Source organism: Ceratotherium simum, chromosome 13, assembly GCF_057802395.1.
Source record: "Ceratotherium simum simum isolate JZ-2026a chromosome 13, ASM5780239v1, whole genome shotgun sequence".
In the NCBI taxonomy this organism is placed as follows: domain Eukaryota; kingdom Metazoa; phylum Chordata; class Mammalia; order Perissodactyla; family Rhinocerotidae; genus Ceratotherium; species Ceratotherium simum.
In genome coordinates, this window is record NC_141912.1 from 31,542,239 (window position 1) to 31,556,647 (window position 14,409).

At 42.5% G+C, this 14,409-nt stretch overlaps 1 protein-coding gene across 1 annotated transcript; it reads left to right on the forward strand.

The window, feature by feature from the left end:
• The first annotated feature begins 9,156 nt into the window (after positions 1-9,156).
• On the forward strand, positions 9,157-12,339 carry MUC21 (mucin 21, cell surface associated). Its single transcript, XM_087437858.1, has 3 exons — positions 9,157-9,224; positions 10,929-11,739; positions 12,089-12,339. Exons 1-3 carry the CDS (start codon positions 9,157-9,159, stop codon positions 12,275-12,277), a joined length of 1,068 nt encoding a protein of 355 aa, XP_087293984.1. The 3' UTR covers positions 12,278-12,339.
• Positions 12,340-14,409: the final 2,070 nt, after the last annotated feature.

A 14,409-nucleotide genomic window follows, 5' to 3' on the forward strand; every position in this document is an offset into this window, starting at 1 on the left:
CCATCAGTGGACATATTGTACCTTCTCTTCTCTAAGACACTCACTTCTATTCTAAGGACCATGGCCTCAGACAAATCACCTTCTACTATCTCTCCTACCACCACAACACCTCTCCTCAAACCACCACTACCATAGGTATGTTGGATTCAACCCCTCTGCTCTAAGTACACCTGCCTCCCCTTTGATTATCTCCACTACAAATGCATCATATTGTGTGACCTGTTTCCTAGGCACCAGAACCACTGGAACCAGACCAACTACCCCCATCTCTGTCACCATGGCCCCTGGAATGGACTCCATGACCCCTGCTACCAGCAACACCATCCCTGGACAGCCTCCAATACCTCTGGCCTGGCCACATCCACTACTGGAGCATCATCTACCACTTCAGTCCCATGTACCAGGACCTTCAGGACAGGATCCACCCATGGGCCAACCACCGCTCTTGGAACCAGCACCACCTCCCAGAAAACAGGCCCCGTCACCACAGGCACAAACACAATTAGCGTGAGCCACACGCCAACAAATATGACTAAGCCAAGTGGATATTTGCAGCCCTGGGATATCATCCTCATCTCTCTGGCTGCAGTTGTGGTTGGTGTTGGGCTGCTGGTAGGACTGAGTTTTTGCCTGGTGAATTACTGTGCATGGAGATGGGGGGAACCCACCTATAAGATAGATCATGAGTGGGAGTAGAATAATAGGACTAGGACCACTAGGATATTCAGAATGAGAGAGCAGTGTGTGGAGAGTCACACATATCCTAGCTCAGCACATAAGAGAGCAGGAGCAAACCTGTTGTCTGATTTATCAGCTGGTTACAACAAGGGAGACTGTACACCAGAGGGACTAAGGAGCTTCTTACCAAACTATAGAAAAGGGTCATGATAGTACTGGGGGAAGTGTGGAATTTTGGTGAGAATTAAATGAAGCAGAGTTTTAGTAAGCTCAAGATAAAGCAGGGCTGGGTGAACAAGGTCAACAGCAGCTCTGGACCATGAAGTGGACCGTTTCCTTGGAAACAACGTTACAATAGATGTGGGATGCTGTATTCAGAAACTCCTTATCTGCCCCTGGGTTGGAAATCGAGGCTGCGTCTCTGTGTCAGAGTAACTTAGATTCTCCAGACAAGAACGGGACATTTCCTTCTTACTGATATAATTTCAAACAGCAAATTTGGATAGTTTACGATTTTGGAGAACTATATTTATCATTGACTAAATCACTGAAAGTGAATAAGTCACTCAGAGAAGGGGGCTGTTATGATGCTTTACTGCTGCAGCGTGTCCTTGGGGAAAACATTGTTTCCAGTGAACTTTGGAGCTGGCTTTATCCGTGTTGTTATCCCAGCCTGATGAATGGTGGGGTAGATGGTTACTGTCTCAGTTTGATTTCTACTTTCTCACATAGCGTATTATAAAGACCACAAGAGGGAGAAAGACAGAAAATATAAATGATAGATATAGTGAGAAGTAGAAAAAAAGAGAAGAAAGGTGAAGTGGAGACCCGAGAGAGAGGCAAGTGTATGGGTATATGTGGTGTGAATAGAGAAGAGTCGAGAGGATAAGGGAAGTGTGCCTTTTATAAAACAGCGTATCTTTTATAAAATACCACTCAGAAAATGATCTCTAGAAAGTGATGAATGTTTGGGCCCCCACAGGTTTTTCACTTCCATTATAGGTATTACCACATGCTACTTCTGGGGGTGAGGGGGTAAGAGTAGGGACTCTTTTTCCGTTCTTTCATGATTTTACCCAAGTGAAAAGAAATTCACTTTTCTAGGTATTCCTTAGCACAGCTCAAATAGGCTGTAAATTTCAAAATACTTCACCAAATACTAAGGGCAGATAACAAAGAAATACTCTCAGCAAGAACAGAAGCCACAGAAACGCTCGTGTAGGACAGGCTTCTGATGCTCTGAGAGACGACACGTTTCGAGGCCCGGAGCCCTCTGCCTGTCTGTGGCGGATGTGAAAGCCACATGCCAGCAGACTGCATTTCTGCATTCTATTCTCCATCCTAGTCTTAATCTTCTATTCTAAAATATTTTTCTTGTCCTATTTTAAAAACCATATTTATATTTTTCTATTTTGGCTGGATGTATTCCTGGAAATGAACTTCAACATTTGTAGGATGAGCCAGAGTAAATATACCATAAATAAATAAAAACTTCATGAGCTAGCCACAAATGGTTGGCATAATTTGCATTCAACTTACTTGAGTTGCTTATTTCAGATTGTCCGATGTTTCCTTATGGTGAGAACAAAATGAGGCTCACCAGCCATAAGCAATCTTCTAAATTTTTAAGATAGAGATGTAATAATAATAACTAGCATTTTATTAACTGTTTGCTAAGTGTGAGGTCCAGAGCCAAGAGTGCAAGAGGGCATTGTCTCTCCTTTAGTCTGCTTTACCACCTTCCAGGCACGTACTCTTAATATCCCATTTTACAGAGTAGGACACTGGAGTCAGAGACTGGAGTAACTTGCTGAAGATCACAGGGTGAGGCAGTGGCAGAGCAGGGGCTTTAAACCAAGTCCACTCTACAAGAGAGCCTGTGCTCTTAGCCGCAGTATATGAAGCCGGTTCTCCAAGCTTTAGCTCTTTATGGCCCTTCCCTTATCTTTTTTTTTAAAAAATTGATGTATAACTTATGAGAAGTGCGCAAATCTCAAGTGTACAGCTTGATTAATTTTAAGTGTGTACACACTCATATAACCACCACTCAGCTCAAAATATTAAACATTTCTATCATCTGAATAGTTTCCTTTATGTCCCCTCCCAGTCAATATCCACCCAACCAAAGGGAACTACTATTCTGACTTCTATTTTATGAACTCATTTATTTTTACCTGTCCTCATGGACATGCAACTCTCTTGGTTGATTAACATAACAAAAGACTCCCTATTTCTGAGAGTCTCTACTCCCTAGGTACAGGACATGGATTTGCCCCTGTCTTGAAAGTTTAGCAGCGTGTAACCTTACCGAGGCATAGAGCAATGATCACAGTATTTACATAGAGAATATGCAAGTGCAATAATTAGAAAGGCTGTTTTCTCAGAGATGTGAATAAATAAATAAATGAGAGGAAGAGGGACAGCAGTATCACACACACACAAAAAGAATGGATGAGAAGAGAGAAAACAGACAGTACTGAAAAGTGGAAATTTATGATTTTTGACAATCTTGGGACGGTTTAATGATACGGAAGGAAAAGACTTAACTTATATATTTTTCTCTTTTAGAGGGACTTTTCTTTTCCTATGATAGATAGAGGCATTTATAACTTTCATGACCACAGAATTGGCCTTTGTCTGGACCTGGACTCAGGACTGGGCTCTGGAATGTTCCACAGCCTGGAAAATGAACTGGTTCATGGAAGAGCACATGGCTGTGGACACAAAGTGGGCTCTGGTGTGGGCCATGAATTGAGCCTCAGCCATGAGTGTGTTTATGGCATGAATTCTGGTGAGACTCATGGACATGGTGGAGGCCATTACAATAACCATGAAATGGATCACAGAAGAGGCTGCCGAGGAAGCCATGGAGGAAAAGGGGAGTATAGACATAGACTGGATAATTAATGGGAGATGCCATGGAAAAGAAAATACTGGGGAAGAGGGGTGTAATGGAGGAGAAAGCAGTGACCATAAAATGGGTTGGGATGGGCTTCCAAAAGGTCTTCAGGGAATTGGCCATAGAGGTGGTTATGAGCAAAGTCAAGAAAAAAAACAGAGAAAAGATCACAGTGAATTTGACCAACAGGGCAGACAGAAAAACAGAGAGTGGTTCTGGAGGAGACTTGCAGCCTCATCAGATTTGCATGTGAGCTCAGGTAAAAATATCCCCTGAGCTTAACCATAGTTCAGAACCTCTTAGGAGGTCACCATGACTCATCGCAGAACACTTTCTCTTTGATCTCTCAACATGCAAGTGATAACTATGCCCTTTTGGCTTTGGAGTTTTACTTTTTTGTTTCCTCAAGAGCAATGTGACAAGTAAGAAGAAGAACGATATTATTACAGCTTAATAATAATAAAAAAAAAACTTATAATATATGCGGTAGCAAGGTGACTTGCTTGCTTGTTTATCTGTTTGGGCATTATTTTCTCTCTGATTTCCTTTGTTTCTGAATGCTTACTATGTGCTAAGCATTGTATGAGGTGACTTTAAATGCACTATCATTGAATGACTTTGAAATTTATAACCTCAAAACAATCTTTTGAGAACTTTCACTTTTCTGGCAATATAGTGGAGAAGGTACATTACTCCTCTTAATGAAAGCAACAAAAATTGCTGGATAATATTGAAAAAAATCTTTATAATTGTATCAATTAACTGGGTAGATAGTAGGTAATATTTAGATCAACAACCAGGAGAAGGTAGAGACTCAGAGGTTTAGGAGAGCTTGAACCAGCCTTTACACATTGAGGGCATTTGCCAAATTTGGGGAATTTAAGCTTACCTTCTCATAGCCTCTTAGCACTTAGGGTACAGGAGACAAAGTCCAGGACCTGCATAGGAGGTAGAGTCTAATAGGAGACCCTAAATAAAGCTGAGACCTAAAAGGGTGAAAGCTTCAGTGTATGGTTAAATTAGAATAAAACAGCATTGCTCCTCATGCACTTTGGGGACTAAGGAAAATGTCTGTCTGTAAACTTGACACGGAGTGGAAGGTGGTGATAAATCTCCCTGGAGAATTTGTATTTGCATGACATTGTTCCTTTTTTAAAAAAAAAAATCAGAGTAAGGCAAATTTATGGAATCATTTTGTAATGAAAGCAAAAAAAAAAAACACTCATAGAAACCAATAAGATGTTTCTTAAATAGAGGACAATGTCAATCCTTTCATAGTCTTTTCTTAAATCAGCAGCCTAAGAGGACAAAAACAACCAGAAGGTTAAAAACACTGTTGAGTTAAATTCTAAGACTTCCACAGAGAAACAGGTGTAACAACTATCTTACTGGATTCTGAAAAGAAGACTTTCACACTCTAGACATCTTCATTGAAAGATGGTATCCCATCAAGGATTATCTTGGCAAAATTATGTCAGTTGATATTTCAGGGACCCCCAACTGTGGAAACGGTTTTTGCTGCTAGTTGAAGGGGCAGATTCCCAAGGCAGTGGGAAGTCACGGTCTAATTATATCAGGCTTGAATCCTGACCATGGAAAGGCACACAGTAGTGTTACCTGGCCCACTGAACCCACAAGGCATTAACTACAATCATGCTCAGAACAAGCCTAACATGTTCTCTTTAGCTTACAGGAAACCACAAAGAGAGGAAGGAGAAGGTGGCTGAGACATAGGTCAAATCCAGTTAAAACCACTTGAAGGCAATATGGCAGTCCGACTTGACCTGACAGACCCCACAGCTCATTGTACGCTCATTGTAATACATTACCATGTTATAGAACACACCCATCAATGCCATGACAGTTTACAACTGCCATGGCAATGACAGAACATAACCAAATAAGGAAAGAAAAGAGGTGGCACACTTGCTCCCCAGAAAAGCTTGCCCATTTTCCTGAATAACTATGAATATTCCTCCCCTTCTTTACCTAGATCCCTTATAACAGCTGCTTAATCACCGCAGAAGCTGAGAAGTTGATTTGTGAACTTTGTTCCCCCGTCTCCATTCTTTGGTCATTGAATAAAGCTTGTGCTATTGAATGCTCAGCTTTGGTCACGTTTCAAAGTTGCAACACCCAACAGAGGAAGAACCCCAAGAGGAAGAGCAAGAGACCCTTCCTTGGGTCTCTCCCCAGCTGGGGAGAGAGTTCAATTGGTAACAGTAGGAATTCTGTAAGCACTCGTTGGCAGCCTGATCTTCACTAATCTGATGTCCATTCTTTCTTTTTTTTTTTTTAATTGAGACATAACATTGTATTAATTTCGAGTGTACAACATAATGATTCAATGTTTGTATACATGGTGAAATGATCACTACAATACGTCTAGTTAATATCCATTTAGGTTTGTAGCTTCAAATCATACAAACTGTGTAGACAGAAAACCATCTTATACCCACTCATTGTCCTCCAGGTCTTCTCCTTTGGGAAGATTCTTCCTCCCTACTTCTTTTTCTCTTCTAAATGCTGTGTGACAAGTAAGGAAAAAATCACTGGGACGTGTTACAAATTAGAATCTCATAATACACCTGGCATCTGTATATTTATGTTTTGATGTGTTTCTTTTTGTTTTTCCTTTGTCCTTTATTATTACATGCTTATTATGTGCCAAACACTGTGCTAGTGCCTTTAAATATACCATCATTTTCTTCTCAAAACAATCCAATGAGAACTTAAATTTCTAGCTCTGTAATGGGCTAGGTGCCTTGACTTAAAATATCCTGAAAAACTTAAAATGATGGACCAAAAATTCTTCTTAAGTGAATCAGTGAGCCAGCAGGCAAGTAAGGAATCCGAAAATTAAAGACTCAGTTAAGGTAGGAACCCAGGGAGGTAAGGAAAGTACTGAAGCCAACGTTTGCCAGACCCAGTGAACTTCAGCTTCTCGTTGCACAGCCTCAGTCAGACCAGCCCAGGTGGGGCCTCTCACGGTAGACCCTCATGTAAATCTGAAACCTTCAGGGAGAGTGTAAACTAAAAATAACCCCACGCATCCTCTAAGGAAATGCAAGCAAAATTGTCTGTCTCTAAACTTGATGCAGGAAAAAGGAGGAGAGGAGGAAGTATCTCTGGAGAAATAACTTGTAATCACAACAATACTTCACCTGGTTTGCAGCCTCAAACCATGCAATCTAAGTAATTCAAAAGACTTCAAGCCTACCATTTAATTAAAAAAAATCTTTTAATGGTAATGCCTCCATAGGCTTGGCCAAAACATGCAAATTCTCTGTGCAAGATCATACCTTCATCTCAGGCTTCAAAGAACTTCTACAGATAACATTCCAAGAAAAATAAATTCATAATCATAAATCTCAAGTCACAAATGAAAATAGACACCGTAAGTGAAAGCCAGCAAGAAACAAAACAAACCAAAAGAGATAGCAGGATCAGATCCAAAAAATCTGTCGGTATTGGAATTATTAAACACAGAGTATAAAGCAAGTAGGTTTAAATGTGTGTCATAGCTTTATGGCCCACTAATATTCACTCTCCATCTTTAACAATAGAATTCTTAAGATTTATTGAGCACATGTACACTCAGCTAGAGAGTATATTTCCCAGTCTCTTTTGCAGCTTACTGTAGCCGTGTGACTATGTTCTGGCTTATGATGTGGAAGATGACAATAATCTCTCATGAAGTTAAAAAACAAGATAGAATTAAAATACTTGACAACATTATGGTATGACTTAGGAGATTGGTAATAAGAATTAAAGTGCTACAAGGTCTTTGTATTGTTTTGAAGGAGAGTAAAGATATTAATTACATTTAAACTCTGATAAGTTAAATATGCATTTAAAAAAATTGTAGGATAACATCTAAAATGTGGAATTTGGACTTGAATTCAGGACCTCTGCTTCTGAATAATTCTAAAGGGAAAAAAAAAAAGTTTCTTTCTTAGAGTGCTATCAGCTTTTCAGCCACAGAATAGGATTGCTGGGAGTCCAGGACCCAACCTGTCACTGACTGGTCCCTCACATTTAAGGCTCAGAAAATGCCCATCACAGCTACTAGGCAGACCCATGTCTGAGCCTTTCCCAGCACACTGCATCCTTTCCTGACTCTCAGACTTACTCAATCCAAGCTCCTTCATGTCTCCAGCCACGTCTTGCCTGCCAGCTTCTTTCTAACAGGTCTTACATGTTGGAGATGTTCGTTCATCTACAAATAAACTATCTGACTTGTCGCCTCTCTCATGAAGCTTCTCCTCATTGACAGGAGAATGGAGACAGCTGACTTCAGTCATACAGACTGTGTGCTGGAACTCCCATCAATCCCACTCCCCTCACTCTGGCCACAAGATGCTCTCCTCATGAACTCCCCAAACCTCTGCTTATTTGGATATGTTCAGTCATGCTTATTTAGCTGACTGTGTGTCCTTTCGGCTGCTACATCCATGTCCGGACCCAACTTGAAGCTCCTAGAGGACTCGGACTTTATATCTCCCTCCCTCAACAGACTTGACATCTTCTAATGTGGTGCTTATGGTACACCCTACCGAGAGACGCTTCCTTAAGGCAGATGAGGAGGAACATTGAAGGATCCCAGAGTGGAAAAGCTCCTATGAATTCCTCTGAAAACAGACAAGAGGGGAACTCCTATGGTTGAGGGTCAGGAGGGGGCCCTATATGACCCCTTCACCTGTTCTGAGTCTGACTGGTGGCTTGTTCCTGCACATTCAACCCTTTCCCCATACAGTCAGCCTCCATGCCCCAGAGACCCCACAGATGGCTTCCTTAACCCCTGGATCTCTCTTCCTCTATTCACTCAGTGTGCATTGTTGAGGGCCTACTGCATACACAGGAATGCTCCATCTGTCTTCTGCGCATAGCCCAGGAGCCAAGATCCCTAGTTATTGTTCTCTTTTGGGTCTCATATTTCTGTTTGCTTGAGAGATGTGGGGTCCTGCCCACTTAGCTCAGTCCATTAGGGCTTCTTCCATGCTAAAGCAGGCACACAGGACTTCCTGACCAGGAAACAAAAGTCTTGAAGTAGAACAGGTTTCTGGCCCCATCCCCTCCTCAGAGGGTGGGTCCCTTCCACTCTGACAACCTTGATCTTCTTATCCCTTTCTACTTCTTGCTCCATCCCAGCCCAGTGCCCTGCCTGATGTAATCATGTCATTCTCCTTTCTGACCTTCCTTTTCACCCCCAGTCTATTCCTTCTCAGGCTCAGTATTGTTTTGCTACTTGCTCACATTTGGCAGAAGAACAAGTCAACTTCCTAACCCCTCCCCAACCCATTGAAGCTATAAAGGCCCCTGCAGCTCTTCCATGATAAAGAAAGCGACAGCATCACATGGAGGAAGCCTAAGGAACCCAGGTGTCCAGCCTCCTACCTCCCCAGGCTAAAGGTTCTTCCCAAGAACACGTATAGGAAACCCAAGCTCCCAGAAACTCCAGCTTTTATCTCTTCCCCTTGAACTCTCTTTTCTTAAGAATCCTGTTCTTTGCCTTCTAGGTCTTGGCCACATCTTGGATCCAGGCATCCTGCTTGCCAGCCACAAAGACGCACATCGAGATGCAGAAGGGAAACATTCTCCTTAGATATTGGTTACTGCTACATCTCCTACTTTTAGAAGATGGTGAGTGATTTTCTTTAAAAGTGGGTGGTTGAGAACCTTAGAAGGATTTGGGGAGATGATGACCACTACTAGGACTAGCTCTAGTTCTCCTCCATAGAGTGAGGATCATCGCTTTACTCCAATCGCTCAGTCTAATAATGTATCACCTGGGAGACAGTCAGAGCACAGTGATTTAGACTGTGGACTCTGGTCTCAGATTGCTGACGTATGAATCATGGCTCCATCTGTTGCCTGTGTACTTTGGGTGAGTTGTTTAATTTCTCTGTGCCTCAGTTTCTGCATCTATAAAATGGTAATAACCTGTGTGATATGGCTGGGGGGTTAAATATTAAGGACAAGAAGAGTTGACTGTTTTTAAAGATATCACTCTTCTATGTTCTACAAACTTAATTTCTCTCCTGTTCCTACCTCTGATTCAATATCAGCCTAAGTCAGCCTCAGACCAAGGAGAATAGGATTCAAGAGTCTATTTCCACACCCCATCTCCTATTGCATAACCAGAAAACATGACTTCTTAAAGAATTAATCATTTTGAATCAAAATTAACCTTCCTATAATTTTGATTTATCTATTCTGTTCTCCAAAACTTCCCAGATCAAATCCACTCCCTCTTTCACATGTCACCCCTATTCTTGGTCATCTCATTTTTTATTTAGTTTTACTCATGTTTCTGACCTTCACCTCAATTTATACCCTATTGTAGATTTTTGGGGTGGCTTTGCAAAATAGAGCTAAACTCAAATCCTATGTTAGTTCAAATAAGACTAAGGAAAAAATATACATGTGCAGGGCGAAGTGATAGGCACCTATGTCCCAATTAGTAGTAAAATGAGCCAAAAAGGAGATAAATATAGACTCTGAAGAGGCTGAGTGCCTTTGTCCTTCAGGGTAGTGAGGGGGAAAAAGTAGGCATAACCTTGGCTCCAGCTGTACCTCCACGAAGGTTGAAAAGCTTCTCTATATCTGTAAATCTTGATTTGTAGCCCCTAATCCTGGGAGATCTTACACATTTAAACTACATATAGTTTGTTTTTCTCCAGCCTCTGCCATAGTGATCAGGAGCCCCTGGAACTTTCATGCGTATAGAATCACCTGGCCCCCTTGTTGAAGAGGCAGATACTTGTGCCCCACCTCAAACTCTGATTTGTTTAGTTTGGAATGGTTTGGCTAGGAATCTTTATGTTCAACAAGCTCCCCAGGTGATTCTAATGTAGGTGTTTTCTGAATAACATTCTGAGAAATATTTTCCAAGAAGTGAGCAATACTACTTTAAGAATCAATCAATCAATATATACTAGTTTCACCTGGGTCCTACAGTTCTTTTGTGATACTTTCTATCTGTATTAGATCTTGTACAGCAGAATATGGAATAAGCTTATCTACCAGCGAAACTAGGTCATGTAACCCTGGTTTTGGGGTGGGTGGGGATGGTGACTTAGCATCGTCACTAAATGTGCAGGTTCAGTAGCCTGGGTTCAAATTCCTGTTCTACTACTTACTAGCTGTATAAACTTGGGCAAGTGTCAACATTTCTAAGCCTCAATTTCTTCGTCTTAGCTGGTGATAATAATAGTATCTGTTTCATAGGGCTGTAGTGAGCATTAAATAAAATTATTCATGTAATGAATTTAACCAAGCATTGAGCAGAAAGTATATATGCTCAATATATTTGTCATCATTTATGATTATCATCAGGCATAACCTTCAGTAATAGTAGCACAACTGTCATCACTGGATTCAGTGCAGCCTCCAGTGGGACCAGTACAGCCTCCAACAATGGATCCAGTGTGACTGCCAATGGGACCAGCACAGCCTCCAATACTGGATCCAGCATGACCTCTGGAGGAACCAGCACACCTGTCAACACCGGATCCGTCACAACCTCCAATGGGACCAGTACAACCTCCAACACTGGATCCAGTGTGACCTCCAGTGGGGCCAGTACAGCCTCCAACACTGGATCTAGTGTGAACCCCAGTGGGAACAGCACAGCCTCCAATACTGGATCCAGCACAACCTCCAGAGGAACCAGCACACCTATCAACACTGGATCCAGCGCAACCTCTGATGGGATCAGTACAGCCTCCAACAATGGATCCAGTGTGACCTCCAGTGGGACTAGCACAGCCTCCAATGCTGGATCCAGCATGACCTCTGGAGGAACCAGCACACCTGTCAACACTGGATCCAGCATGACCTCCAGTGGGTCCAGCACAGCCTCCAATATTGGATCCAGCACAACCTCTGCAGGGACCAGCACACCTGTCAACACTGGATCCAGTGTGACCTCCAGTGTGACCAGCATAGCCACCAACACTGGATCCAGTGCAACCACAGAAGGCTCTAACATACCTCCAACTGGAATGCACCCAACTTCCAATAGAATTAGCACAAGTGCTACTACTCCTGTGAATGAAGTGAAGCCCAGTGGGTCTCTGAAGCCATGGGAAATCTTCCTCATCACTCTGGTCTCAGTTGTAGTGGCCGTAGGATTCTTTGCTGGGCTCTTCTTCTGTGTAGTAAGTGCCTAATATGTGGGAAAGTGCCTGGGGGAAGGAGTAGGAGGAACGTAAGGAAATGGGATATGAATAATACAGGCACCAAGTTGGGGGTGGGTAGGGAGGAAAGAAAGATCAGGAGACAGTTACTAAAGAGAAATAGCAAGGTAGAAACAGAGAAGCCAATCAATGTGCAGAAGAAACTATTGACTTGTGGAAAAAGGGGGCCACAAGAGGGAATAAAGCCTGGAGGAAGGAGCACTAGGTGATGGAGATGGTATGAAGGGGGAGAAGATTCCAGAAGGAGTCCACAGAGAAGGCTTGGGGAAGGGGAATACAATTCTGAAATGATTTACCCTTCTTTTTCTAGAGAAACTCCCTGTCCCTGAGAAATGTCCTTGACACAGCTGTCTATCGCACCCACGGCCCCAACCTTGGCCTGGGCTCTGGAGGTAATCGTGGAGTCCACCACAGGCCTAGGTGGAGCCGTAACTGGTTCTGGAGGAGACCAGTATCTTCAACAGCCATGGAGATGACAGGGAGTCACGACGGGCCCTGAGCAGCCCCTGCAGCCAGAGTGCCACATTCTTCATGGAGGAAGGTGACCTGGGGAACCAGAAACCTGAGTGTCCTTTCATTTGTCCCCAGGAGTCCCCTCTCAGCTTTGTTTGGGTCTCTGACAGCCCTTAGGAAGACACTTCCCCCCTCTCGCTTTTACCAGACACTGGAAAGAGGAGACTCTATTGGTCATTTTACTAAGAAATAAACACATCCAAAATATGACAAAGAGAACCTGTGTGTGCACGTGAGTGTTTGTCTACAGTGCTGAGCTGAATTTTCCAGTTGTATGAGAGAACCCCCATACTGTAATGCACTTGGCATTCAAATTCAGAGACCTCATTCTTATCTGTCCCCTTTTTCTAATCCTTCTTGCCCCAAAGACCACTGTGTTTCAGAGACTCACACAGATTGACAGGAGAATTGAATTGGGAGAGATGAGAAGCGAGGGCAGGTCCCAGGATTCTATGGGCTCATTGGTTAGACCTGTGGTCCATAGAGATTACACTGTGGCACATGGAGAACCCAGGACATGACGAGGTGGAGAGGTGCAAGTACATGCGCCGTGGGGGGGGGCATGTTCACTCCAAGTCAGTTTCCAGGGCATTTACATTTGCTCCAGACCTGGGCTAGTTGTCAGAATGAAGGTGCTGGTTGACACTTTCTCTCAGAGTGCTTCCTGTGGAAGCAGAGAGAAAGTACTTCCTGTTTTACCAAGGGAAAGACTTTCTGGCCCTAACATTTCTGGCTAAGGTCTAACCTTTCGAGAGGGTCACAGCAGAGACATCTGGGGTAAAACATTTTAAAGAGATTGTCATGAATTACCCTCCCAGAGGCGCTGCACATCTCCCTTTCATGGGTCCAGGAGAGAAGGCTACCTGATCTCACAGGTCTTGGAGGACAAAGGGGAGCTACTTTGGAGGGTTGAGTTGCTCTGAATCCATGAGGCAGTGAGAGGACTCTCACATGGGACAGAGCCCTCAGGAAAGAATTAGCAGTTTGTTGGGGGGTTCACTTCAACTCACAGCAGTGGAAACTGCCCTGCCTTTCAACATTCATTGGGTTTCTCAAATGTCAGCAAACCAAACAGTTGATCCGAATCAATGAGGCCATGCTAAACCCTATGCGGGATCATCATTATCATCGTCGTCGTCATCATCATCATCATCTTACTTAAAGGGATCCAGCAACCAGAAGGAGAAGCTGAATTGAACACCCTGAAAAGGTGCCTCCCACCTCTGTGGACTGTGGAAATCGTAGTGTGAAAAACATGACAATAAATAAGACCAGGCCAAGGAATCCATTTAGATAATTAAAAATGGTAAAACATGCATTTTCAAGTTTAAAATTGTAATAGACAAATTGGAAGAGGTTGGCCACTGTTGAGAATAAAATTAGTAACCTGGAAGAGCAAGCGGGAAGATAACTCAAGTAGACACAACAGTACAGAGATGAAAATCACCCAGAAAATAGAAGACACTTGGAGGATAGATTAAGACCACTAACATGTGAATAATAAGGCTCAAAACTGAGAAAAAGGAAGAGATGGATGAGAGGAAGTCAAAGAACAGTAGAGAAGAAAGATTTGATCCTGTAGATTGAAAGTGTTCACTAACTACAACTCTATAAATATACTAAAAACCATTGACTTCTTTATTTTACCTTTTTTTTAATCCACTTTAATTTTTAGAGCAGTTTTTGGTTCACAGTAAAATTGAGAGCAAGGTACAGAGATTTCCTGTAGACTCCCTGCCCCAACACATGTATAGTCTCTCCCATTATCAACATCCCCCAGTAGAGTGGTGCATTTGTTATAAATGATGAACTTATATTGACACATCATTGTCACCCAGAGTCCATAGTTTACATTAGGGTCTCTCTTGGTGTTGCCCATTCTATGGGTTTGGACAAATATATAATGACATGTATCTGTTATTACAGTACCATACAGAGTACTTTCACTGCCCTAAAAATCCTCTGTCCTCTGCCTATTTATCTCTCCTTCCTCCTAATGAGACTTCACATTTTTTTTGGTGCCATGGACTCCTTTTTCAGTCTGGTGAAGTCTTTCGACATCTTTCCCAAATAAGATTTTTAATGCATAAAATACAATAACTTAAATACAAAAGGATG